At 50.8% G+C, this 22,648-nt stretch overlaps 1 protein-coding gene across 4 annotated transcripts in view; it reads left to right on the top strand.

Annotated features, from left to right (window-relative positions):
• The window catches only part of MALL (mal, T cell differentiation protein like), a 31,697-nt gene extending 9,571 nt beyond the window's left edge, over nt 1-22,126 (top strand). Inside the window, exons 1-5 of one of the 4 annotated variants that reach the window (XM_043918752.1) lie at nt 3,027-3,266; nt 12,786-12,834; nt 13,693-13,860; nt 17,989-18,111; nt 20,571-22,126. In XM_043918752.1, coding sequence (XP_043774687.1) covers nt 3,100-3,266; nt 12,786-12,834; nt 13,693-13,860; nt 17,989-18,111; nt 20,571-20,633 — 570 coding nt within the window. In that variant the 5' untranslated portion in view covers nt 3,027-3,099 and the 3' untranslated portion in view covers nt 20,634-22,126. Of the gene's footprint in view, nt 1-3,026; nt 3,267-8,366; nt 8,396-12,785; nt 12,835-13,692; nt 13,861-17,988; nt 18,112-20,570 lie in introns of those variants that run through there. The other 3 variants (XM_043918755.1, XM_043918753.1, XM_043918754.1) reach the window with 3 other exon arrangements.
• The last annotated feature ends 522 nt before the right edge of the window (nt 22,127-22,648 follow it).

Genomic DNA, 22,648 nt, shown 5'->3' with positions numbered 1-22,648 from the left:
GTGCGTGCATGCTCAGGCGTGACCGACTCTTCATGGCCCCGTGGACTGTAAGTTGCCAGGCTCCTCTGTCCATGGGATTTCCCTGGGAGCAGTACTGGTGCAGGTTGCCATTTCCTGCTCCAGGGGATCTTCCTGACCCAGGGATTGAACCAGCCTCTCTTTCATCTCCTGCAATGGCTGGCAGATTCTTTACCACTGTGCCACCTGGGAAGCCCCTAACTATGACCTGGTGCAGGCAAATAAATAAATAAATATTAAAAAAAAAAAAAAAAAAACCTGAAAAAGACCAGTGGCAGAGCAGACCACAGCAAGACAGGTTTGAGCTGAGGGACCCTCGGAACTAACAGCCCACATCATCAGTTCTGCACACTCCCCGCCTTCAGGCCCTGTTCTTCCTCCAAGAATTCGGCTGAACCACATGCAACCCTCCCTGAGCTGGTGGCCTCTCTCAGTTCGGACAAGACAGGCCGCCAAGCCTGCTGCTGGAAGGCCAGGCCCCAGGAGAAGTCCTCTCACAGCAGGTGCCCCGAAGGAAACAGCCGGGTGCCCTGGTACACTGTCGCCTGGACCGAGGCGCCCCAGATAGGAAGGCTCACCGATAAGCAGGCCCCGCCTGCAGCCAGCGCCCTACCGGGGGTGCTCTGCCTGGAGGACTTTCCCCGGGGCGAGGAGAGGTTTCTAGAGTGTTGTCCAGGCTGGCAGCGGCAGGAAGTAGGCCAGAGTGGGGCGGGATGGAGGAGCCCCACGTGGGTTCCCAGCCTTGATGCTCTCACCAGCCCTTCCCTGCTTCCTCCCCCGCCTTGCAGCCAGCCTGCCCCTCAGCTGCCGCTACCTAGACAGATGTCCTCTGTCTCGGCCAGCTCTGCTGCAGCAGGCGACAGGCCCACGGCTCCTCGGGGGCACAGCTCCATCACTCCTGCCGCAGGCAGCCCAGGGTGGGGTCTCCATGGACTCCCACCGGGGGGCCAGATAACACAGGTGTGGGGCTCCAGAGTCCTCTGATCTATTTCAAAGACGTCACACACACCCCCTCCGCCAGCCCCTTCCCTTGGAGGGATTCTCTGCCCCTACTTGCCCATCTGACTCTCTCTGCCCACATGATGCTGGGTGGGAGGAGTAGTATGTTTGTTTGAACATCCTCTTCTCTCTCTCTTTTTTTAAAATTTATTTGGCTGCTCTGGGTCTTAGTGGCACATAGAGTCTTCAGTCTCCTGGCTGCAGGTTCTAAGTTGCAGCATGTTGGATCTAGTTACCTGACCAGGGAGCAAACCCAGGTGCCCTGCATTGGAAGCTCAAGAGTCTCAGCCACTGGACCACCCTGAACACTGTCCTCTTTGACAGGACGTTCTTGGCTAGCCCTTCCTATGTGTGAGGGTATGGGTGAGGATAAAACAGATGGGTGTTTGTTCCCATTTGGTCCCAGCTCCTGGCAGAAATGGGCTTCCCAGGTGGATCAGTGGCAAAGAATCTGCCTGACAAGCAGGAGACTCAGGTTCCACCCTTGGGTCAGGAAGATCCCTTGGAGAAGGAAATGGCAACCCACTCCAGTATTCTTGCCTGGGAAAGCCCATTGACAGAGGAGCCTGGTGGGCAACAGTCCATGGGGTCCCAAGAGTCAGACACGACTTAGCGACTAAACAACAACAACTTGGCAGAAATGCCCGTCCGTGTCTGGGCCAGTGGGGGGCCAAGAAGGCGTCAGGGCCGGCCACCTGGGTGGGCAGCAGGCCCACAAAAGCGAGCCTGAGCTGCCAGTGAGTGGAGAGTCCAACAGGCTGCCTCCTGCCTCCTGCCCAAGTCGGTCAACAGCACACGCTGGGCACCTGTGCGTCATGCCAGGCTCCCTGCCCCACACCAACGACTCAAGACCACAGGGTAGGTGGGAGGGGGGATCGGGATGGGGAATAAGTGTAAATCTATGGCTGATTCATATCAATGTATGACAAAACCCACTGAAATGTTGTGAAGTAATTAGCCTCCAACTAATAAAAAAATTAAAAAAAAAATAAAAAAAAAAAAAAAAAAAAAAAAAGACCACAGGGCAGAGTCCTCCATCCAGGAGCTAGGGGGGAGTAAGCAAGAGCAGCTGCCTGGAGGAGGTGACATTGGTCCAGCACCTGTTTTCGAGGATCTGGCCTGAGACTAGCAGGGAAGGAGCAAGCTGGGCAGGAGTCCCCGGGGACTCCTTGGGTCCTCGGAGCCTAAGGGCAGGAACACCGCCACTGGTCACAAGAAGTCAGCAGTTCCTGGGGGAAGGAGGAGGTGGGACCTCCCCTGAGCCCAGGGGCTCACTGGAGGACTTCCTGGGGACAGCGTGAAGGGTCACAAGATTAATAAGCACAGTGGAGCCAAGAAGGGAGGTGGTGGGGCTGGGGAATGGGGAAGTCTGTCCACGAGGCCACTGTGGGGAGCAATATGCATTTATACTGCTTCTTTACATCTTTCCTGTATTTTCTAACTGTACTAAGGTACACAAGCTTTTTATAAAAAGTGGGGGGATGTGTTCCCCAAAAGGCTTAGTTGTTTTTTTTTTTTTAGGAATAAGAATGTTTTTATTATCCTAGTTTATATTACATTGTAAATCTGTACTGTTGAGTCAATGAGAGGTTGGGCCAGTGGGAAGGGGGGGGCCGGGTCTGAATGGTGGGTGCGGTCCTAGGGGAGGAAGCGATGGAGGGAGGGGAGGAAAGCAGAGGGCCTGGCCTCTGAATCACCAGCCCCTCCCTACGGCATCCTGCCCCTCCTGGGCTCACACCCCAGGGCAGGCACTGATTTCCCCGGCGTGGGGCCAGCCCAGGCCTGAGAGCTCTTGAGGGTACCAGGAGCTCCTAATATGGCTTGTTCTGCAGGGGGCGGGTGGACGGAGCTGTGGCCTGCTCCATTGTTTCTGGAGTGGACCGGATAAGACAGGGGTCCTCGTGGGAGTTCAAGGGGCCTGGGCAGGCAATTTCCTGTCACCCTTAAAGCCACAGAGAGAAAATTCTCATTGACTGTTTTGGAAGGGTCCTGGGTTGAATCATGGCGCCTAGAGCTTCCACATAAAGCCGGTGGTTTGGGAGTCCAGGACCGCAGCCCAGGCCGGCCACATGGCCCCTGCTCATGGGTACTTGTGGGAGGTCGCTTGATCTCTCAGAACCGGCTTCCTCCCCCATCAGAGGAGGTGACATGCCAGCCCAAAGAGCTTCACAGGCTGCAGAGATGGTGGCAATCAGAACCCACATGGGCGCTGGGCTTCCTGCGCCGCCCACAGGGAGGGCCGCAGCCAGGTGAGGACTTCAGGGGTGCTTGCCCTCTCCCCCCCCCCGGGAGGGCCTGAAAGAGGCTGGGCCCCTATCCACTAGCTGTGGAGGCCCTGGTGCCTTTATGCCAAGTTCCATCACCGCAGACGGAGGACGTTCCAGGAGCTCCTCCGAGTTTCCCTTCTCCCTTCCTCTCAGAGGCTCACACTTCCCACACAGACCTCAGCATGGTCCCCCGGGGCCAGGCCACCAGAGCTGCGAGCTGATGCCAGGGAGGGTATGGGGGGGGCTCTGGGGGGCAGGGGGCCCACACCAGCCTGGACTGAGGCTCTTGGCAGAAGGAGGCAGACTGGAGCTAGGGGTCCACTCCTGGCCGTGATGCACGGAAAAAAATGTGTTTCCGTGGCAACTTTGTGTGTGTGTGTGTGTGTGTGTGTGTGTCTGTGTGTGACTAATTAAAACAAAAGATTCAGGAAACGGTATTTCCCCTTCCTATGAATAATCCACAGTATTTTCTTCACTAGTCTACTTACCTGTTTTTTTCAAACCCAGCTACTTTTTATTGAAGTAAAGTTGATTTACTATGTTGTGTTAGTCTCAGATGCAGAGCAAAGTGATTCATATATATTCTTCCAGATTCTTCTCCATTGTTTTTGTTTTAGATAGATTTACTCATTTATTTGCGGCTGAGCTGGGCCCTCGGTGTTCTGGTGGGCTTTCTCTGGTCTCAGTGAGTGGCGGCTGCTCTTGTTGCAGGGCACAGGCTCTTAGCGAGGGGGCTTCAGCAGCTGTGAGCACTGGCCTAGCTGCTAAAGTCCTGCGGGACCTTCCTGGACAAGGGGTTGGATCCATGTCCTCTGTACTGCAAGGTGAACTTGTAGCCACTAGACCACCAGGGAAGTCCCCCTCCATCACGGGTTTTCACAAGATACTGCACATAGTTTTTCCTGTGCTATACAGTAGGTCCTTGCTGTTTATCTGTTTCATACATAGCGCTGTGTGTCTGTTAATCCCAAACCCCAGGTGCATCCCTCCCTCCCCTTTCTCCTTTGGCAACCGTGAGTTTGCTTTCTATGTCTGTGAGTCTGTTTCTGTTTTGTAATAAACTCCTTTGCATCTTTATAAGATTCTACGTGTAAGTGATCTCATAAGACATTTGTCTTTGTCTGACTTTCTTCACTTAGTATGACCATCTCTAGATCCATTCATGTTGCTGCTAGTCTATTTAAATTTTTTTTAATGTTTATTTGTTCATTTGGCTGCTCCAGGGCTTGTTGTGGCGTGTGGGGATCTTCTGTCTTCATTGTGACATGCAGGATCTTTACCTTCCTGACCAGGAGTCGAACCCCGGGCCCCCTGCCACTGGACCACCAGGGAAGTCCCTACTTAACCTTTTAATGCCGGTAGTGAGCAGGTGGATTTCATCACCCACTAACAGATCTCAGCCGCCGTTTGGAAGGCTGGACGCTGGGCGCGCTGCACAGGCTCGGGAGACTGCTGGGTGGTGGCTGAGTTTGGCCTGGGGATTCCGGGAAGCCAAGTGGGGGAGTTCTAAGAGGTGGGGAAGTTCATGAGAGCAGACTCTCCTCCCAGGTCCTTAGCAGTGCTGTGACGAGGGCTGCCACTGGCTCAGAATGGCTGGAACAGAAGGGAAGTGGAAGACCTCACATTCCCAGAAGCCCGGAGGAGCTGGCGGGCTCTGACTAGGCTGGTTCTTTGGCAGCACAGTTGTGTCATCCAACCCAGCCTCTTCCTGTCTCTCTCCTCTTCCTCATTATAGCTCCAGGCCTAAACCCAGACAAGCCATGGCCAGAGCAAGGGCAGAACTCTCTCATCCCTGAGGCAGGGAGAAACCCTTCCGAGGACCCAGAAGCCTTGCATCTTTGTCCAGGGTGGTCACAGGCTGTGGACACATACCCTGTGTGGGACAACACGGCCAAGAGCTATGTTGAGCCTGATGGATGCTGGAAAGTCACCTGCTACATCTCCTGCCCCCCACCCCCACCCCACTGCCCACCAGTACACCCAGTTGGGCAATTTATTCCATAGGAAGAATTTATTTATTTATCTTATCGCTCCTCGGGCTTTTCTCTAGTTGTGGCACGCAGGGCTACCCTCTAGTCATGGTGCTCAGGCTTCTCTTTGCAGGGGCTTCTTTGGCTGTGGCGCGTGGGCTCCAGGGCGGGTGGGCTGCGGTGGTTGCAGCACGTGAGCTCAGCAGTTGCGGCCCCCGGGCTCTGGAGCACAGGCCCAGCAGTGGTGCACACGTTTAGTCGCTCCGCAGCATGTGGGATCTTCCCGGATCAGGGATCAAACCCATGTCCTTTGCACTGGCAGGCGGCTTCTTTACTACTGAGCCACCAGGGAAGCCCCATGGAAAGAATTAAAAAAAGACAGCTCTCTCTGCAGTGTTACCTACTGTGGCATCATCTATAACAAGGAAAAGCTAGAAACATCCACCCTCTTTGCCCTGGGGCCTCACTGAGTAAATGAAGTTTTATCAACGTGATGGAATGTAATGGCGGCATCGAAAGTACAGGCGGACCTCATTACTCACAGATTCTGCGTTTCCAAGCTCCCTTGCTCACCAAACTTTATTTGTAACCCCACAATCCATACTTGAGGTGTTGTCACACAGATTCGAAGACGTGTGTCATTCGAGGCAGAGCAGAAAAAAATTCGAGTCACAAATCTGAGACACATACATTTCAACCTGAGGTCAATGCCTGCCTTCCTAAATGCATGCTTAGTTGTTCAGTCATGTCCAACTCTTTTTGACCTTTTGGACTATAGCTTGCTAGGCTCCTCTGTCCATGGGATTTTGCAGGCAAGAATACTAGAGTGGGTTGTCATTTCCTCCTCCAGCAGATCTTCCAAGCCCAGGGATTGAATCCATAGCTCCTATGTCTCCTGCCTCACAGGTGGATTCTTTACCCACTGAGCCAGCGGGGAAGCCCTTGCCTTAGTATTAACTAAGTATTAACTATGAGCCCTTGCTCATACTATTAACAGGGTCCTTTCCCAAGTCTGTTTAGTGTCCCACCTTGCTAATTTTTGTGCTTGGCTTTTTGTTGGTGATTTTAGTTTTCAAAATAGCCCAAGTACACTGCTGAAGTTATGTCTCGTGTTCCTAAGTGTGGCAAGGCAGTGACTTGCCTTACATAGAAAGTAAGTGTTAGGTAAGCATTTAGTTATAGAGCTGTTGGTGACAGCTCGATATTAATGGATTAACATTACATATTAAGTATATTGAATAATGTGTCTTTAAACAGAAAGACACATAAAACAAAGTTATATGTTGATCAGTTGATGACGATATTTTGACCACAAGCTTATAGGAACATAGTCTGTATTTCCCAAGGAGCGATGATTCGCGATTCACACCTAAACATGCCAGTGTTCAGGGCAACTTGACAGAACTACCTAGAACAACAAGTTATTATTAAGCCATGTAGCAAAATAGAAAAATACCAAAAAAATTGAATACAAAATGTATGTTCCCCACAATTTGCAACCAGCACTAGGCCCCGAAAGGAACAAAACATAATAAAGACTTCCTCTGCTGATAACATTAATCTTATTTTTACAATCGATTTAAAATCTTAGGATTGAAAAAATGATTAACAGATCTAGGGACTTCCCTGGTGGTCCAGTGGTTAAGACTCACGCTTCCATTAAAACGGACATGGGTTTGATCCCTGGTCTAGGAATTAAGACTCCACATGCCGCACAGTCGGAAAATAAAACACAGATCTGATTCCTGTTGTACCATTTAAACCATTAAATCACCCTGGGGTTGAGGCATTCTGAGTGCGCAGTACCCAAGTCCCGAGGGATGCCTGTGCTGGCCTCGGTGACACCAACAGGGGGCGCTCTGTTTGAAGGGGCTGTGACTCTCCCGGCGTTTTGCAACAGAATTGCCAGACGGGCTCCAAACAACAGCTCCCGCATGGGCCTCATCTTACTCTTCCCTTTAAAGGATGTGCATCAAACATACAGTGGTGCATTCATGTTCACGGCAGCCCTACCCCCAGTAGCTGAAAGGTGGAAGCAGCCCGTGTGTCCATCAGAGGACGAATAAATAAAATAGACATGAGGGGACTTCCCTGGTGGTCCAAAACAGGGGACGCAGGTTCCATCCCCGGTCGGGGAACTAAGACCCCACATACTGAGGGACAACTAAGCCTGCACTCCAGAGCCTGAATGCCAAAGCTAAGACCTGGCACAGAAAAAAATGAGTAAATAAATAAATACTTTGCAAATAAAATAGATACGTGGTGTATTCATATGATGGAATACTGCCGTCCTCAGTCACTTAGTTGTGTTTGGCTCTTTGCTACGCTGTGGACTGTTAGCATGCCAGACTCTTCTGTCCATGGAGTTTTCCAGGCAAAAATACTGGAGTGGGTTGCCATTCCCTCTGCAGGGGATCTTCCCGACCCAGGGACTGAACCCAGCTCTCCCACATTGTAGGCAGATACTTTACAGTGTGAGCCCCCCGGGAAGCCTCTGAACTGTACATTTAAAAGCAGTTAAAAAAAGGCACACTTTGTTCAGTGTATTTTATCACAATTTTGGGAAGGTAAACAATGGCCAAGGGACTTGGAGTCATACAATGTGGGCCGTGGCTACTTGAATGTGAGGGACAATAGTTTTCTTCATCTTGAAACATCTCAGCATCGGAGGGGGCCCCAAAGTGGTCCTGGTTCCCATCGTGGACAAGCCAGGCCTTGTCCTTCATTCAGCTCATTGTTTCCGGGCCATCAAAGGGAGCAGGAGCCCGCAGTTCACTTGGCCCCCTCACCTCCTGGGCCTCCCTGTCCCGAGTCTGGCCTTTTCTTCTTTGCTTTTTGGGTGTTTATTTCTCTATTTGCCCTCGTTGGGTCTTCTGTTGCAGCACACAGGTTCAGCAGTTGCAGCGTGTGGGCGTCGTTGCTCCGCAGCGTGTGGAATCTTAGTTCCCTGGCCAGGGGTTGAACCCTCGTCCCCTGCATTGCAGGGTGGATTCTTAACAACTGGACCGCCAGGGAAGTCCCACGAGTCTCGCCTTTTTCCTGCAGCTTGTGTTCACCTGAGGACCAGTGAAGGGGAGGAGGGGCCACCAACGCTTTGTGAAGATTAAGCCCCGTGGTAAGGAAAGGAATGCAGTGTCAGTGGTGAGTGGGCCAGCCAGGCTGAAATAACGCCCAGCTATGCAGAAAAACCTGCCACTGGTATCACCCAGAGTATCGTATGGCCAGCACCTCCTCCTATTCTCAACCCCATGACGGGCCCCACCGGGACCACACCTCCCAGCTGCGGCCAGGAGCCCAGGTGCAGCCCTGAGCCTGGTGTCTTTCAGCTCCTCCTCCCCCTCACACGGGGTCATTGCTAGGGCAGCTCTGTCTTCACAGGCAATCCGAGTGAAGCTCATGGCCCCGGGGCAGTGCGCCCAGCCCCTGCACCTAGCCCCTCGGAGGCCCCCTGGCTCTCCTCCTGCTTTGTCCCGTTAAGACAGATCCACTCTCCCCAAAGGAACGGCAGTTCTCCTCTTGTCACTCCCGTTCAAAATCTTTTCAGAAGTCCTTGTTGGAGTGTAGTTGCTTACCAGCGTTGCCCTGGTTTCAGGAGCGCAGCCGAGTGTGCGGGTTACACACGCGCATGTACCCACTCTGTTCAGACTGTTTCCCACATCGGTCCCTACAGAGCGCTGAGTCTCCCTGCGCTACGTGTGCCCAGCCACGCAGCCGTGTCCGACTCTTCGTGACCCTGTGGGCTGTAGCCCTCCAGGCTAGCTGTCCATATGTGGACATATATGGATGCATATGTCAACCCCAATCTCCCAATTTATTTCTCCCTCTCCCCCTTCTCCCTTGGTAACCATAAGTTTCTTTTCTACATCTGAGACGCTGTTTCTATTTTGTAAATAATTTTGTTTGTACCATTTTTTAAGAGTCCACTTATAAATGGTATCATATGATATTCATGTTTCTCTTTCTGACTTACCTCACTCAGTATGCCAGTTGCTAGGTCCATTCATTTTGCTGCAAAATCTTTTGACTTTTGAAGCGAGCCCTCATCATCCAGTCCAGTGTCCTTCTTTCTTTTTCAATGTGTATATTGGTGATTTGGATTCATTTAAAAGATCTTGTCTCTGAGCCAAGAAATTCTCCTCCCAGGAGGCCAGGGCATGACTGGTTCATTGGGTCTCATTCCAGAAATATTCAAACCAATGCACATATACACATACATACGCTTATACATTCTCTTCTTCTTCTATGTAAATCATAGCACTCTGGGCACGCTGCTCTCTGCCTTGTACAATTCTAGGGTTTGTTCTATTCTGATATACAGAGTTTTTCATTCTTTTTGAAGGCTGCTGAGTTTTCCGCTGTATGACATAATTGCTTTCACAACCCGTCCCCCCCCACACTGGATGAAACATTTGGGATGCTTCTTTATCTTTCTGTAACCAGCAAGCTTCAGTAAACAACCTTGTACATTCACCATTTTGCGCATGTGCGTTGTCTATAGGACAAATTCCCAAAGTGAAATTACTGGGTCAAAGAGTATATGCATTTAATATCTTGATCAACAACATCAAAATAGTAGACTGGCTGATGGCACCGTTATCTATCCTGGAAATGGTAACGGATTCCGACCTGGGGGCTGCAGGTGGCCTTGGAGGGACTGTGAGTCCCCACATTTGTAGATGAAGTCACGCGTGTATGCAGGCACATTTTTCTAGGTGACCAAAGCTTTCATCACCTCCTTAGAAGGATCTGTGCCCCCTCAATGCTATCTCATCTCCTCACCGATTGGTGTCCCAGCTCTTCCAGAAGTGAACCTCCTATCCCTCAGGAACACAGGCCTTGGACTTTCCCTCTCCTGGGTCTTTCTTGGGGAAAAGTCCCTCCCATATCCTTATAGCTAATAACACGGCCAACAATGGTTACTTAACACTCACCCTGTGCATGAGAGACTCATCTAATGCTCACAGGAACCAGAAGAGAGGAGTCCTCCCCACCTCCTCTGATTGATGAACCAGGACATGGATGCAGAGATGAGTTAAATAACCTGCCCCTTTAGCAGAGCTAGGATTTGAACCCGGAAGCATCAGTACTGCTTGTGCATGAACTGGAGTGGAAGAGCCTGGAAGCCACAGGATGGGCCCTGGGGCTTCTCAGTCTTCACTGCTTCATCCGGGAAAATTTTTAACAATGCAGCCTCTCTCACCAACTCCATCGGAATCTCTGGGGCAACACCCAGACCTTGGGGCTCCCTCAAAGTCCCCGGATGGTCCCAGGAGTAGCAGGACTCAGGGGGTGGCCTGAGGGTTAAGGTTCAGGATTTTATGCATTTTAGAAGCTCCTTACCCTTATGCCACCCTTTTGGCATAATTCTTTTCCTTTATTAAGCATTTTTCAAAATAATAATTATTGACGGTACAGTGGTGAACATGGCTGCCTTCCAAAATAATAAGCATCCTCCAAAAATGACCCAAGTAGGGCTTTTAAAAGCATCATTTTCAACTCATGGATTTCAGCTTGGTTGATACAGTCCAACCCACTGGTGGTGCAGTGGTAAAGAACCCGCCTGCCAATGCAAGAGACGAGGGTTCGATCCCTGGGTTAGGAAGATCCCCTGGAGAAGGAAACGGCAACCTACTGGAGTATTCTTGCCTGGGGAATCCCATGGACAGAGGAGCCTGGTGCACTACAGTCCACGAGGTCGCAAAGAGTCTGACAAGACTGAGTGACTAGGCGCAATCCATAGTAGTTATTATATTTATCTGAAGGTCAAATTGCCCCATCTTTAGTCAGCAGCAACCTTCTGAATCCTTCTGACCTAACCCCAAGAGCCTTGAAAACATTTTGCTGTCTGCTCTGATGATATGTCAACTTCCCCAGCCCCGACCTGTAATTGGCCGTTGCTCCTGACTGCATCTGGGTGCTGTTACCCCACTTCTCATCCTCTAGCTCTTTAACCAGCTCTCTAAATGTGGGGGGCCTATTCTTCATGTTTCAGAGGAGAATGAGTAATAAATAAACTTACTGTTAAGCTCTACCCTCCCTTAAGTGATCCCTTCCAGTTTCAGTTCAACCTTTAGAAAACGCACAGGTGAGTAATCTGTGTTTGTTCTTAAGAAACAGACTGCCAAAATCGTACTTGAAATACACTTGCTTGAAATATCTGCCTTTAATACAATCTTCTTCCAAGTTGAAGGCCAGCCCCCAACATCTAAAAATATCTCCAGCTCTTGAGATATCCAAAAATGAGGGTTAAAAGGAGAGAATGATTTAGGTTGCCAAGCAAATTTGGAAAGCTAAATATAAGTTTAGAAAAAAAAGTCAAGGCAAATATTCAAAATTATTTTCTCTGTATTGAATCCAACCGAGGCTGCTTGAGACAGAAACAGGATAGCAAACTCCACTGGTTTTAAATTCACCTGGAGTTTGGCCGTGGCCTTGGTTCCCTTCTAATGTTCAGAAGATAGAGGGTGTGGAAATAAAAAGTAAATAACATTCCTTTGCGTAAAGCTGATTGTGCAACCTTTACGCCAAGAAGAAGCGGGGCAATTTGAGTAGATTCTCCCAAATGCTCAGGGGCCCTGCCCTTGGGGCATGATAGTGAGGAGGAGAGACCCACCGGGGCCCTGCTCTGTGGCCCACGTGGCCTCGGACCTCTGTCCCTCCTTCCATTTCCTTCTCCAGATGCTCCCCACGAGGGTGGCGTCTCACACGCTGTGAGAGTGAAGTGCAGACACATGGAAGATGCACGTGTGGAAGTGTCTGCCCAGGGTGGCCTCTGATGGCAGGAGCTGGGGTGGGGAGACGCTTTGCCAGCGCTGAGGGGCCTGGTGGGGCTGAGGCAGGGAAGCTGGCAGCAAGAGGCGGCAGGTATCAAGTGGCAGCTCTCCATAGAGAGCCCACGGGAGTTTGAATTCCTGTACAGACGAAATGAGGCCATCTGAACGAATGCATTTTATTTATATATTTTTTGTGCTGGGTCTTCATTGCTGTGTGTGGGCTTCCTCTAGTTTCAACAAGTGGGGGCTACACTTGTTGTGGAGTGCGGGCTCTAAAGAAGGGGCTCAGTAGTCGTGGCACACACGCGTGGGTGGGATCTTCCTGGACCAGGGTGGAACCCATGTCCCCTGAATATCCAGTTGGATTCTTTTCTTTTTTTCCCAGTTGGATTCTTAACCACTGGACCACCAGTGGGGAATGCACCTCTGTGAATGCACTTTATAACCTTAAAGCCCCTAGTGAACGAGAGCTAGTGGTGGCGGGTTTACCATTGTGGTGGTTTAGTTGCTAAGTTGTGTCTGACTCTTTGCAACCCCATGGACTATAGTCCACTAGGCTTCTGTGTCCATGGAATTCTCCAAGCAAGAATACTGGAGTGGGTTTCCATTTCCTTCTCCAGGGGGGTCTTCCCACCCATGGATTGAACCTGGGTCTCCTGGGTCAAGTGGACTCTTTACCAACAGGGAAGCCCATGGGTTTATCATTGAGTCATTCCAAAGAATGCTCTTTGACACCCTCCCTACCTGCTTTTCTCCAGGTGCTGGGCTGGGCACCAGGAATACATCGGTGAATGTCAGAGGTCTCATGTGAGTGTAAAATTTTATAGGTTGCACGGTCACTAAGCCCTGAATGCCATTGCCGCTAACAACCAGCACTGCTTGGGTACTGGCGGTGGGCCAGCATCTCCAGGCGTTTCTCATGCCTTGGTGGGGCAGGTGCCCCCAAGCCATGCCCGGCACCTCCCTCAGCGTCGGCCACTGGTCACTGTGATCAGCACGCAAGAGCCCGGCTCAGGAGGACAGCAGCTCTTGCTCCTCCACTCTTCCTGCTTGGAACGAGGCGGCCCCGCTCGCTCATGGGCAGTCCCGCATCCAGCCTAGGACTTCCAGTTCACCTGGAGATTGTTGAGGCCTGGGGCAATGTGCTGTCAGAGGCAGCCAGGCTTCCGGGGATGTTCCCAACCTGCAAGAGGTTAAGAAGCTCTGCCTCGTGGTACACTCCCTGGTCTCTTCTGGCTTCTCTTCGGAAGAGCCTGAGAACTCTCCATAAATTCAAAAGTGCTTTTACCTCCAGGACAACAGCAGTGGGAGCCCCATAAGGGATGGGGTGACTTATTTATGTCTGAAAGTGAAAATGTTAGTCCCTCAGTTGAGTCCCACTCTTTTGGAACCCATGGACTGTAGCATGCCAGGCTCCTCTGTCCATGAGATTTCCCAGGCAAGAACACTGGAGTGGCAGCCATTCTGTTCTCCAAGGGATCATCCCGATCCAGGGATCCATCCTCGGCCTCCCAAACTGCAGGCAGATTCTTTACCATCTAAGCCACCAGGGAAGCCCCTGAAGAGTGCTTAACCAAAGCCAGAGGAGGACAGAGATGGGAAATGTGCAAAGCACATCACACTCAACACCAGCCAGTGAAGCCCCTTCTGTGTTTTCTCCTACAGATATTTGGGGTCTGGGTCTGGATCCTGGTGGCAGCCACGCAGGTAGCAAGCCCACTGCTACAAGGATGGGTGATGTACGTCTCGCTCACCTCCTTCCTCATCTCCCTGATGCTCCTGTTGTCTTACGTGTTTGGATTTTACAAAAGATATGAGTCCTGGAAAATTCTGGTAAGAATCAGGGAGAGAGACCCAGGGCCTGAGGCTCCTCCCAGACCATTGTCCTGGGCGCGGTGAGGACAAACACGGGTGGGAGGAGGAAGCCTCCTGGGTGGGAGGAGGAACCAGAGACGCTTCCTGGGCTGGGCCCCTGGGGAATCTCAACATTTTATCTGAATGTGTCTACTATCAGACCATGATGCTGGGAAAGACTGGGGTCAGGAGGAGAGGGGGCAACAGAGGATGAGACAGTAGGATGGCATCATCGACTCAATGTGTTGTAGCCACGCGTTCCGGGAAACAAACTCACTAAGGAGGACAATGCAGATAGTGGAGTGCAGTTTATTACACCAGCAGGCCCAAGGCAGAGTCTCCTCTTAGCCAAGGACCCCAACCAGTTTTTGTGAAAACCTTATATACCCTAAGTGTACATGGTCAAGCTCACCTCACCAAATTTCCTGAAACTAGTCTGGACAAGGTAAAAGAGAGATACTATCAAAGTTGACCCATGATTCACGCGTCATAAGCCTAGGTAGTTAAACAGTGGACATTTATCAGTAGGCCGGTGGTGACGCCCCATAAGCATAATGGGGTTTATGCCCTTGTTCTGTTACAGAGATAATTAGCACACATTTTAGGTGACAGAGAGTCTAGGTACCAGTCCTGAGGCTTCTTCATCTGGGGGGGCCTGCTTCTCCACTGGTATGTCGTTTCCATAGATGCTGGGCATAGAGCTCAAAGTCCACAGTCCGGCCCAGGATGGAGTCCTGCTTTCAAGGTGAAGCCTGGTCTGTCTGTTTCCTCCTTCAAATGGACATGAGTTTGAGCAAACTCCAAGTGACAGTGAGGTACAGAGGAGCCTGGCATGCTGCAGTCCAAGGAGTCAGACATGACTTAGCAGCTGAACAACAACTGTTAGATAGGGCTTCCTAGGCGGCGCAGTAGTAAAAAATCCATCTGCCAATGCAGGACATGCAGGAAACATGGGTTTGATCCCTGGGTTGAGAAGATCCCCTGGAGGAAGAAATTGCAACCCACTCCAGGATGCCTGCCTGGGAAATCCCATGGACAGAGGAGCCTGGTGGAGTACAGTCCACGGGGTCGCAGAGTTAGACACGACTTATCTACTAAACAGCAACAACTATTAGATGGGAATGAAAGCTTTCCTCTGCCGGAATCCATCCTGCTTTGCACTCCCCTCCACTGCCTCCCTTTATAGGGATATACGCACAGCCCAGCTCCTCCCGTAGCAAGCACATCCTGACACATTTTCCCTCTAATTTTAATTTATGGTAAAATCATTTGAGCAGTATTGAAAGAAATATAGTAGGAAAAGAATAACCCCGATCTCAAGGTCTTACCACCATCACCTATCACAATTCATTCTTCCCTATTTCTGACAAATTTTATGCAAAATGTATAAATCTCACTGAACCAATCATTTTAGATGTAGAGCCTTTCATTTATTATTATGCCATCCATTAAATATTTTTCATGTCATCACACCATCCTGATAACCATTGGAAATATTTCCCTATTGAACAATTCAAAACAGAAGTAGGGAGGATTGTATTGATATTATGGATCCTCATGTAACCATAACCCAGATTCCAGCATTTTCAAGACTTTATCACATTTGCTTCACCTAGCTTTTTTTCCTCCTAAAGAATCTTAAAGTAAATCCCAAACACCATGTCATTCCATTCTACACACTTCACTTCAGAATGCCTCCAAAAAATACACACGCTTTCTTACATTAGCAAACTTACATAAAGTTAATGATAATTCCTCATTATCATCAAAGACAGAGATCACAGTCCCAGAAAACTATAACTGTCCCGCATTATAACACAGTCACTTCCCCGGTGGCTCAGAGGGTAAAAGCATCTGCCTACAATGCTGGAGACCCCAGGTCGATCCCTGGGTCGGGAAGATTCCCTGGAGAAGGAAATGGCAACACACTCCAGTACTCTTGAATGGGAAACATCCCATGGATGGAGGAGCCTGGTAGGCTACAGTCCATGGGATTGCAAAGAGTCAGATACGACTGAGCGACTTCACTTTCTTTCCCATTATAGCTGAAATATGTTTTTGAAGCCGACCTGTTTGAATCGGGGTCCTCACCAGGCCCACTTCCACTTGGTAGTGACGCTTCTTGAGTACCTTTAATCTACTTTTCAATAGGTGGTTGCCAAACCACGAAAGACACAGGGATTCCTGGCCTCCAGAGGAGAAGAATTCAACCCAAGGCCAGTGACGAGGCTGATCGCTCAGAACTTTAGTGTAATAAAGCTTTACTAAAGTATAAAAGAGATAGAGCAAGCTTCTGACATAGACATCAGAAGGGGACAGAAAGATTGCCCCCTGCCAGCCTTTAAGTGGTGTGTTATATATCTATCAGCAAGCTGTTAATTAGAGAAAGGAAATGTCTCAAAACTCAGAGACTGGTGCCAGGCCCCTCACCCACAACATGCATTTTGAGATAACATTGGCACAAGGTGAGTTGTCCCAGGCCATAAAATGACTGACATGAATCTTGAAGAAAGGCAGGTTTCCAAGCAAAAACAGTCTCATTACCACAGCTTAAGAGAACATTTGCATGAGTAAAACATACTGGTTTGTCATATAGGTTCTGAGTCTTAGGTGGAACCAACTTGAAGACAGAGTCTAGGGTAAATACATAGTTCATTAACACAGCTTAAGACAAATATTTCCATGAGAAAAACACATTGGTTAGCTCAAGGTTTGAGAAAAGTTAAGTTCGGGTGGAGCCAGGTGTCTTCATGGCAGCAGAGAATTTTAAGAGAAACCTCTTTTTAAATTTGTATAGAGAAGGGGGAGAAAATCTAACACTTGTTTGTTTCCTCCTGCCACTTAAGAGAGAGATAAAACCTGTCTGACACTTGCAGCCTATTTTCTCCGTTTGGAGACCCCTGGCCTTCCTTCCTTCCTTCCTACCTTCTCACTATCATGGTTTTCCTTGCCGGTGACTTGCTGAAAAAACTGGGTGGTCAGCTGTCCCACAGACCAGGGGTTCCCCCGCCTCCAGGATCTAATGTCTGATGATCTGAGGTGGAGCTGATATAATAATAATAGAAATAAAGTGAACAATAAATGTAATGCGCTTGAATTATCCTGAAACCAACCCCCCACCCACGGTCCATGAATAGAAATTGTCTTCCACAAAACCGGTCCCCGGTGCTGGAAAGGCTGGGGCCCGCTGCTGTAGAAGGTCCCGCATTTTGGTTTGTTTGCGTCTTCCTGGTGTGACTTGACTCGCTCCTCTAATCCCTGAATTTTCTATAAGCCAGAAATTAGCAGCTAAAGGCTACACTGAAATGGGTTAAACCTTTCTGGCAAGGATGCTTCATAAGTGTCTTCAAGTCACATCACACATGGTGACTGGTAGTCCTCCTTTCACCGTGACAACCGTACCCCATCACTCTAATGTCCTCTTTCATCTTCTGATGAATATTCTTTAGGGGTTGCAAAATGCCAATTTGCCTATCATGACATTCCTTCCAGAATACTTTGATATTCTTACAATGTTAAAGAAAACCAGATTAGCCCGACTCTGCCATGTGTCAGCCTAGCCTCAGTTTTCTCATCTGTAAAGTGGGCATGTTAATAGTAGCTGCCTTATGAAACTGGCTGTGAAGATGAAACGACACAAGTGTATACAGTCAGGAAAGCACCTAGGAACAGCAGCCTTTGTAGCGCTAACAGCTGGGAGCAAAAGCTGGGTGTTAACGTGGCTTGGTTTCAAATCCTGGCTCAGCCTGTGGTCACTGACTTTAACCTTGGACTTCTATTTCCTCAAAATGGCAGTAACGATAAATAGAACCGACCTCACAGTTCATAAGGTTAAATGAGATACACGAGGAAAAGATTTAGCCTATAGTTTGACCAGGAAGAAGCGCTCAATAAATCTTGGTTCATACTGGTATTGCCATTTATTAGTCCGCCATTGCTCACAACACAGAAATTTCCCTAGAAACACTGAGAAAGAAAAAAGCAGGAGTTTTGGGAGCAGGCTTGTCTCTTTCACCCGCTCTGCCCAGCGGCTGAGTCAGAGGGGTAGGTGGTACCTGCTTGCGTGCCCGTGTGTCGGTGTCCATGGCCTCTGCTCCATCTTTCCAGGACAGCCTGTATCACGGGACCACGGGCATCCTGTACATGAGTGCTGCCGTGTTACAAGTGCACGCCACCATCATGTCAGAGATCCAGGACCTGAAAAACTACTATATAAACACCGCGGCCTCGGTGAGTGCTGGACTGGAGCGCGGCAGGCGCCACCTGGAGGGAAAGCCAGGGGCTCAGCTCCGTCTCTCCGGAACAGACGGCCCTGCGTCCTCAGACCGAAGCAGCCTTGCGGGATGGGAGGGGTGTGCGTGTGCGTGTGTGAGAGCGTGCGCGCACGCAGACGGTCTGGCAGTCAGGTGTACCCAAGCTCACAGGGTGCCAAGCCCACGCTTAGAGTCGTCTGTCCTCCTCGTGGATCAGACGGTGAAGAATCTGCCTTCAATGCAGGGAGACGGGGGTTCAGTCCCTGGGTCGGGAAGATCCCTTGGAGAAGGGCATGTCTACCCACTCCAGTATTCTTCCCTGGAGAATTCCAGGAAAGAGGAGCCTGGCAGTCCATGGGGTGGCAAAGAGTTGGACATGACCGAGTGACTAATGCTTCACTCACACCTACTACACTGCCCTCAGAATATGTTTTTCCAAAACATAAATTTTCCAAAATGCACATTTCTTACTGAAAATCCTTAGGACTTCCCTGGCAATCCAGTGGTTAAGACTTCACCTTCCAAGGCAGGGACTGTGTGTTCAATCCCTGGTCGGGGAGCTAAGACCATGCCTCATGGCCCAAAAACCAGAACATAAACAATAGAAGCAATATTGTAACAAATTAACTAAAGATTTTTCAAAATGGTCCACAAAAAAATTTATTAAAAAAATGAAGAAAGAAAATCCTTCAGTGGCCCCCTTTGCTGCTGGGCTGGAGCTCAGCTCCTCGTCACGGCTCAAGTTCTGCCGTCCTTCTATTTCAGTGACGGACATCCTCGGGGTTACGCATCGGCTGATGGAATCCAAGGCAAGGTGGTCCAGAGAGTCCTGGGCCGAGCTCACTGCCTGCCGGCCGACAGTCTTTCCAGGCCCTGAGTGTGGCCGCGCCCCTCTCTTGGGGGGATGGCGCCCTCAGGTGGCAGGAGACCACATGGCAGGTGGTGGGTTCCTCCAGTGTGTGTGTGCACGCAAGTGCTCCTGACCCTCCTTATTCCTTCTCAGGGAGATCTAACGCCCAGGCTGGGTCCCAGCCCATCAGCTCCAGTCTCTGTGGCCAGAAAAGTCCTGTGTCAGTCGGGCTCCCCAGGGATTGGGCAGCAGTAGGAAGGGCTGTGATATGGGGTGCTGGCCCCCTTGTCAGAAAGATACCAGGCCAACGCGGTGAGCTTGCAGGACGCCTTTCCTGCCTGTCTGCCTCCTTGCCCCCCAGCCCAGCACCGCTCTGCCTCCCACCACTCGGAGCGCTGCTCGTCCTGCTCAGGGGCCCTGTCACACCGGCCTCCTTGCTGTCCCTGGACCCCGCACTTTGGCCTCGGCTCCCGGCTCCCTCACCTCCTGTTCTTTTCTCACTTGTCACCTCCTGGTGAGGCTGCCACTCAGCCCCACTCAAAGCAGTAGCTCCTACTTCTCTCCTGGTTCATCTTGGGTCCTTTCCGCATGTGCCACTAAAATGCAAGTTCCATAAGGACAGGAATTTTAAAATTTTTGTTCACCATTAGATCCATGGTTGTGCTTGAAGCATGCATGCTCATGCTAAGTCACTCCAGTCTTGTTCGACTCTTTGCGACCCCATGGACCCTAGACCGCCAGGCTCTTCTGTCCATGGGATTCTCCTGGCAAGAATACTGGAGTGGGCTCCTATGCCCTCCTCCAGGGGGTCTTCCCAACCCAGGAACTAAACTTGCGTCTTCTGCTTCTCTTGCGTCTCCTGCATTGCAGGCAGCTTCTTTACCACTGAGCCACCGAGGAAGCCCATAGCAGGTGCTTACAAGCCATGTGTTGAACGGATGAATGAAACAGAGTGTGATTGGACAGGGTGGGGCAAAGGGGGGATGGAGTCCTCCCCTGGACCGAGAGATCATCAGACAGTACAGCTGGGTATCTTCAGGAATGGACGTGGCCGTGGGGGAGGGAGGGGGAGGGGGAAGCACAGGTTTTGGGCTTGGGTAGCTGGACGAGGTGAGGATCCTGGGATCAGCTGGGCTTGTGAGGGCATCTCAGGAGTTCAGTTTGCCCACAGGGAGCTTGCGGGGCCTCTGAGCCTCTGAAGATCTAAGAGGTGGGTGCGTAGAGTCGAGTTCTGGACCTGTGAGTGAAACTGTCATTTGAGCAGACTGTGGCTGAAGGTGGAGGAGGGGGAGAGTGCCCAGAACGAGGCAAGGGCACCCAGGGCAGGCATGGGGACGGGCCAACTTTATGGCAGGTAGAGGAGCCCAGGTCTGCAGGTGACACGGTGGGACAAGGGGGTGGAGTGCTTCACGGAGGCTGGAGGGGCTGCCCCGTGGTTGCTGCCCTCAGGCCAGACGGGGCTTAGGCAGGCAGCGGATGAAGCAGGGTCAAAACAAGGGCCATCCGGGCTGCCGTGGGCCTGTGTGGGGCTGGGAGGGGCAGTGACTGCCAGCATCTCTAAGGCAGTAACTCCCCGGCTCTTCTAGTTCTTTGCCTTCATCACCACCCTGCTCTACATCCTGCATGCCTTCAGCATCTATTACCACTGAAGAAGCAGGGGGCCAGGCGATGTGGAAGATGCTTTTTCAAAACCAGGAGTGTCAGCTTCCAAAAGTGGTTTTCAACCTTCGCCATCTGGATGATAAACAGCTCACCAACGATGACATCATGGGATCCACAGACCATCTTTTCAGACTGAGTGATGAAATCACATGCTGGCAGATCTGTTTGGACATTTTAATTCATTGTGATGAATATGAAAAGGCTGGTTGGGGGGGAGGACTTTGTTGTTGTTTCATTTTGTTTTGTTTCGCCCAGGGAAAGTAATTGTCTCTTGGGATTTTCTGACAGTGACCCTCGCTCTTCTAGGAAACTAACATCTTATGCGGAAAATTCCAGGTCTACCATCATTGTGCCTGTTTGGGCATCTGCCTCGGCAACGAGCTTCCCCACAGCTGACTGATGAGAACCTTCATTATTTTCTTAAAATCAAAATGGTGCTGTCAAAGCCTTCAGTTCTGAAGAACCACAGACCTTGCTTCTGCCCCGCGATCCTGCCTCTTTGTTGCAGAGGTGGTACAAACCAGCTGCCCCCTCCCACACTGCCTGACTCCAGTTCATGTCCACTTCCTCTTTCCTCTACAGTTTTAGGAGCCAGGGGAAATCTGAGGGTAGATTTGTGGGGAAAATAAGGGCCCGACTACAAAATTGTTATATACCAAGACCTGGGAGGGGAGGAGGGGTCGGACAGGGAAGGCTGTAATCCATTTTTCCGATTCTCCGTAAGTCAGGCTGCTCAGAGAACTTCAGGGCTGCAGGACGCCTGGGTCAGGCCTCCAGACCCCGCTCCCTGTCCCTCAGAAAAGACCATCAAGGAACCAAGAAGGGCATTATGTGCCAGGATTCTCCTCTGGGCTCCGGTCACACAGAGGATATCAAGGAGGCTGGAAAGGACCCCATCCCAGGGTCCCTGCTCTTTCGCAAGCCTCCTCCCCACAGTGGTCCAGCTGGGGGGGGCCTGGACCGTCCAGCCAGCCTCCTGCAGTGAAGGGCTTCCAGGGGCCTGGGGCACGGGCATTCTCTGAGAAAAGGTACAGAGAAATGTAAAATCACAGTGCTGGATACCCAACTAAATTGTTTTCAAAGGCAGGCTGTGCCGTCTGGTGTTTCCGGCCCCGTGCTGGGGTCCAGGCGTTTGTCTGGCTCAGGCTCTGAGGAGAGCCAGGGCTCAGCCCCCCAACTGCATGGACCTGCTGCCAGTCTGAAATGCAATAAGTTATTATGTGGGAGTGATCTGTCTGAGCCAGTTCGAGGGCTTAGAGTTTTGGATTGACTTTTTTCTGCTTCTGGGGGAGAGAGGGTCAGGAAGGCGGGGAGATCACCAGACAGAAAATTGGCTTCATGCCTTGATGGCTCACCTTCTAATCACCCCGTAGCTTGAAAAGCCACTGTTCATCTGTGACTTTCCAGCTTGTCATCTGTCTGGGATATTCAGTATTTCCTGAGCAGCCACATCCAAATAAAAGTGGTTTCTACAGTGAAACGCCTGGAGCTCATCTCTTTTGTGGCCTCACCGCTGGGGCTGGCCACCATGGCCAGGTCCCAACAGCAGTTGTACCAAGACTCCAGAGCCCCAACCCATGGAGGGGTCCCAGGCCCAGCCCACCCAGCCTTGCTTCACGGGCAGCTGCCCCGAGACGCCACATCTGGCTCCAGCGCTTGGGTTTGTGGCATAATTTCCACTTCAGTAAGAATGGTTTCCCTGGTGGGGGCTCAGGGGTAAAGAACCAGTCTGCCAATGCAGGAGACTCAGGTTCAATCCCTGGGTGGGGAAGATCCCCTGGAGGAGGGCATGGCAACCCACTCCAGTATTCTTGCCTGGGAAATCCCATGGACAGAGGAGCCTGGTGGGCTACAGTCCATGGGGTTGCAAAGAGTTGGACACGAGTGAGCGACTAAGCACAGGTGGGTTAAGGTGTAACTATGCGGAAGTGGGGTGACATATGCAAATTTAGATACGGCAAGAGGTGTTATGTCAAGGTGCTGGGCGGTTAAGAGGAGTTAT

This window comes from Cervus elaphus, chromosome 11 (genome assembly GCF_910594005.1).
Source record: "Cervus elaphus chromosome 11, mCerEla1.1, whole genome shotgun sequence".
In the NCBI taxonomy this organism is placed as follows: Eukaryota; Metazoa; Chordata; class Mammalia; order Artiodactyla; family Cervidae; genus Cervus; species Cervus elaphus.
Note: the sequence above shows the minus strand (reverse complement) of the source record. Positions and strands in the feature narration are given on the sequence as shown.